The sequence below is a fragment of the Tarenaya hassleriana genome, unplaced genomic scaffold (genome assembly GCF_000463585.1).
Source record: "Tarenaya hassleriana unplaced genomic scaffold, ASM46358v1 Cleome2, whole genome shotgun sequence".
Classification (NCBI taxonomy): domain Eukaryota; kingdom Viridiplantae; phylum Streptophyta; class Magnoliopsida; order Brassicales; family Cleomaceae; genus Tarenaya; species Tarenaya hassleriana.
Window position 1 is genome coordinate 6,334,997 of NW_010965372.1, and position 4,933 is coordinate 6,339,929.

The 4,933-nt window shown below is 39.0% G+C and overlaps 2 protein-coding genes and 1 long non-coding RNA gene across 4 annotated transcripts in view; all 3 read left to right on the forward strand.

Annotated features, from left to right (window-relative positions):
- Nucleotides 1–682, forward strand: part of LOC104812651 — a 1,932-nt gene extending 1,250 nt beyond the window's left edge. For both annotated transcript variants that reach the window (XR_771627.1, XR_771626.1), the window contains exon 2: nt 236–682. This is a non-coding gene — a long non-coding RNA (uncharacterized LOC104812651). The remainder of the gene's footprint in view (nt 1–235) is intronic.
- A 3-nt stretch (nt 683–685) lies between these two features.
- On the forward strand, nt 686–2,321 carry LOC104812652. The gene is made up of 4 exons (XM_010539924.2): nt 686–1,576; nt 1,667–1,886; nt 1,970–2,015; nt 2,110–2,321. The coding sequence occupies exons 1-4, from the start codon at nt 1,450–1,452 to the stop codon at nt 2,188–2,190; spliced, it is 474 nt and encodes a 157-aa protein (XP_010538226.1). The 5' UTR covers nt 686–1,449; the 3' UTR covers nt 2,191–2,321.
- A 145-nt stretch (nt 2,322–2,466) lies between these two features.
- On the forward strand, nt 2,467–3,629 carry LOC104812653. The gene has a single exon (XM_010539925.2). The coding sequence runs from the start codon at nt 2,707–2,709 to the stop codon at nt 3,148–3,150; it is 444 nt and encodes a 147-aa protein (XP_010538227.1). The 5' UTR covers nt 2,467–2,706; the 3' UTR covers nt 3,151–3,629.
- Nucleotides 3,630–4,933: the final 1,304 nt, after the last annotated feature.

The window sequence follows — 4,933 nt, forward strand, 5'->3', positions numbered from 1 at the left end:
TCCGATAGAATTCTAAGTGTTTTCCTTTTGTTTTGGTCTGATCGTTTTGTTTGGTTCACTGCAATCAGTGATGCAAATTCTTTTGCGTAGATGATTTCCCGTGATTAATAATATCAAAATTCACCATCTTTCGGCTGAGATTGCAGATTATTTCTTGAGTAATGTTTTTAACAATGCCTGTGGTATCTAATGGCCAGATTTCTGAAAGTATCTGGTCATTTCGTTTTTATGGCAGATATCAAATCAAAACAGGTCTTGCGACACAGTGGGCATCTCTTACAATAAGCTCTCTGTTACTTTATCCCTGCTTATACTTCATTCAATGATAATTTGTGTTGTATAATGTTCTGATAATTGTTGTTTTCGGTTTATATTTTTTAAATGGCTTTCTCTTTTTGTGGTTTGGTGATGAGGCTCACGAGGTGGGTAATGGTCCGAATAAGATCTGCGTTCTTGACTTTGTTGTCCTAGCGTTGTTTTTACATGAAGGACCGGAGAAATCAAAGGCTCTGGGTTACGTTTCAGGAGAGGATGCACCACTGGATTTGTTCATGTGACATTTTTGTTTTGTTTTTTGAATATTGTGTAGATCTTTACTGCAGTTCAAAGCGTTGTAATTGCTACAGAGTTGATGTAATCGAATTCTCTGAGATTAAAAAATTCATTTACTTTTCTTGCTAAAGTAATAACCATTTGGATTGGTTCCTATACTATGAACCACTGATTTATATATAAACCTTGTGAATCTTGATATCAGAGGATTTGGATAACCTAATGTTTTACCGGCCTCAGAATCCTATGCCTTGTTGTATCAAAGTTTGTTAATGGTATGATTCATTTGTTTGAGTAATCATGGAGTCAATAAAGATTCTTACGCTTTGTTTGTGTCAGGGGTACCTAATTTTTTCATTGTACTGATTGTGATTTAAAGCATTCAAATGTTTTCTAAATCTCGAAGCCCTCGAGGTAAGTTCCTCCATTTGTATCTTTCTGTTTGTTTCCTGAGAAAATATTGATTCTTTGGGTTGAACGGCGGTGAGAAACGTTCACATGAAAAGATCACCAGGTTCAGCTGTGGTGGAAATGTTAGCTTGATCTGTAGGAGCATTATAAATAACAAAATTCAGCTCACAGAACATCAACTTAATAAATCTGAGGAATTCTTTTCCGGCAAAGAATCTTGCCTTTTTTCTCTTGTAAGAAGATGAAAATTCTTGCAAATCCCAACATAGGGGCAAAGCCAAGAATCTTGTTTTTTATATATATATATAAAATAAGCCTTGAACTTCAAGTTATGAACTTTTACAACTCTTTGGATTCAATCGGGCAGCCTTAACAAGAAAAGAACCAGGCAGTTCGGTATATATAATTAATTAGCCTCACTTTGATTTCAGTCTGCGCATAAACAATACATATATCTTTGAATTTTGTGTTCTCTCTTCTTGGAAAATGGCGGGTGATCAGACGAAATCGGTTGCTTCTCTGCTTCTGGTGCTGAACTTTTGCATGTATGTGATTGTTCTAGGGATTGGAGGATGGGCCATGAACAGAGCAATCGACCATGGTTTCGCCATTGGTATCATCTTCCTCTACACTTTACTTTCTTGATTCCAATAAGGTTTCAGACAAAGAGACTCGTTCTTTAACTTGTTATCATTTTTCACAGGCCCTGATCTCAATCTCCCGGCACGTTTCTCGCCAATCTTCTTCCCGATGGGGAATGCTGCCACAGGATTCTTCGTTACATTCTCGTTGCTTGCAGGTGTCCTGGGTGCAGCGTCTGCCATTTCCGGGCTTAACCATATCCGTTCTTGGAACCAAGAGAGCTTACCTGCTGCAGCCATGGCGGCAACTATTGCTTGGGCCCTCACCCTCCTCGCCATGGGGTAATGAAACTAAAAGAGCTCATAAATACAGCCATATGTTCTGAACTGTGGATCACATTATATATTCTTGTTCCTTTGATCAGATTCGCATGGAAAGAGATCGCCTTTCACGTACGAAATGCACGTCTGGTGAGTTTTCTCTTTTTCCCAGCTCGTTTCTTACAGATTCACTTCGAAGCCGCTGAGTTTTCGGTATCGTTTTTTCGCCCGTGTTTCCATGCAGAGAACTATGGAGGCATTCTTGATCATACTCTCAGTCACGCAGCTTCTGTATATTGCTGCAGTTCATGGCGTGAGGAGATAAAGAAATCAGTTTCATGTATTGATTGAGGATCTTTCTTTTTAGGGTTTAACCTCTTGGGTGTGTATTCATTGAATAAAGATACAGGCTTTAAGGATTGTAATTATACATCCATCAATGGATGCCATTGCCAAGTAGAATCCAGCAAGAAAATTCAGAGTTTCGAAAATTCAACTAAATAGATTTTTGGCTTTTATATTTGGACATGTTTAATTTTTTTAATTTGAAACTATACAAAGCTGTAGAAATAGAATCATCACCTTAAAAAACTTGTTTTTCTTTTATAATTGTTGAAAATGTAAATGATAGAACTTGCAATCACACTATGCAGAAGACTTAGTCTGTAGAAAAGACTGACTCTTGTTTTCACTTCATGGTACACCATAAACTAGCGAGGCTTTCACCAAGACGTGAAACCCACCAGACATTATCCCAAACCAAGCATACACAAAAGAGAAGCCAGGCCATATACATACACAGTCGCAACATACAGATTTTTCCCTCTCTCTCTCTTGTTTCATGTCCAATCCTGTTTTGCTAGAGACAGAACATAAACCGGAGATGAGTGGTAGAGCATCATTAGTTACCTTTGATCACAAGATTCTCCGACCCTGCAGAAAACTCCTGATCAGAATTGCCCGACGTTGTCCTCGCCATGGTCAGCATGTGAAACTCCAGAAAGCTTCTCCCTCCTCGAGGAAGCAAGTCACCAAGGTTGTAGCATCGTTCTTCCTCTCCTTCCACAAGAAGAAGCAGAAGAAGGAGAAGATGAAGCGACTTAACGAGCTCAGGAGTTTCTCTCACGCTGCCAGTGGCAAGAAGGTCTCACACCCAGAAGCCGGGAAGAAGATATTCCCGACCAATCTTACACTGTCTTGGCTAGGACAAGGTAAGGCTAATACACAAGAAGTCTCGCAAGATCACAACTCTCGTAGAGACAGCACAAGCACATTCCTTCTTTGATGTAAAAATACACAAAATTGCATGTATCACTTTCAGTTTAATCATGTGGGTGTTTTAGTCTCTTTTCAGTGCCACAGTTCCTGACATTGAGACCCTGAAATGACTAAGCAAGAGTGTCTTACGATTACAAAGTGATTCTTTGTAGTGCAGTAATCGATCTTGTCGATGGTATGTGACTGCTGAAGTTAATAAGATTGATGCATATGATTCAGAAATCTATAGGAGAAAATCCGAAAAAGAATAAGAAAAGATTGATGTTCAATGATCCAAATAATTTCCAAATAGATGAGAAGGTAGACATGGAATTTTATACATCTATCCTACAGAGACACGGACCAATGGCTTCATTCCCTATCCACCCCTGAAGCATATCAAATCATTGATACCAATGATACCTCAGAAGAAAGGTTTACATGTCTCATATGAAACCGGGAAAATATCCTCGGACCAGTTATCAGCTGCATCACCATGGTATAAGGACCTAGCATCAGAAAAATTTCATGATATGTAACCGATAAAGGGTAGATATGATTACAGAAGAAAACAAGAGCCAAAAACAAGAGAACCAACAAATCACGCTGCAATATTAAATTTTTTGAGAAACTACTGTTTCCATCTAAAGGTTTAGCTTTTACAAAACCTCAAATATACATTGCAGAACAAGGTTAGATAAACTCATTGAGATTAAGAGCAGTGCCTTGCATTGATCCTAAGACCAACATCATATCAAGTACACCCATATATCTACTTGAGTTTTGTTACGTGGAGGCTGCATCAATCTGCTTCTAAGCTACACATTTCTTCAGTGCTAAACATGATATTATGCATTTTTCTCAAGAAACTGGGATCCAGTTCGAAAAAGATTCATTATTTCTTCACAGAGAATATCATCTAAGGCTCCTAGGTTACTTCAAGAACTGGTTCACCATCTTGATGACGAGGAAACGGAGAATTCCCCATCTTTAATCTCAGAGATAGAAAAAAAAATGCCATTTTCGTTTTTAAAGCGCTTGCATCGTCGTTTTTATCATCTCCGGTTATCAATCAAAACCAATGTCTTTTCTCTACGGGGATGAACATCACCAAAAGAACAAGGTAACATCACCGCATTAAGCACTCATAACACTATCTTAAAACGCAATCCATACTGAACAAAACCCATGTAGAGAAACAATCACGGTTAAAGCAGAAAACTAAATCCGAACAATTCAGCGCCAAGATTTCAAATTTCCAGCAATAATCTCGAAGCTCAGAAGACCCTAATGATCAAAATCAAACATTGCAGCTCAAAGAAGAAAAATTTAACCCAGAAAATATTACCTCCTGAGAGAAACGCATCAACATTAAACCAGCTCAAGAGTAACGAAGCCATTGTCGTTCCTGAGCAAAGCTCCCGCAATAGCAGACGTCCTTAAAGTTAAACCCTAAGAGAGAGAGAGAGAGAGAGAGAGAGAGAGAGAGAGAGAGACTTGCAGTGTATTTTAGTGAAAAGGGCCGTTGATGGGCGAGCGAGCGAGAGAGAGAACGTGTTTCTTCCAGTCTGCAGAGTACACATTTATCAATGCGCAAGAGACCTTTTTGTTCTGCGACTCCAAGGTCCCTTTTTTTTCCGTTTTTCATTTTCGCAAAAAAAAACACCACAATGGGCTATTATTGGATAATGGGCCTTTATTGGGCCGTTAATGGGCATCTGCACAGTGTCCTGAAGGAAAATTATTTCGTGGACATTACCTATTCGAAAATTAAGATTCTTGCCGTTTGATTGGGGGGGGGGGGGGGGGGG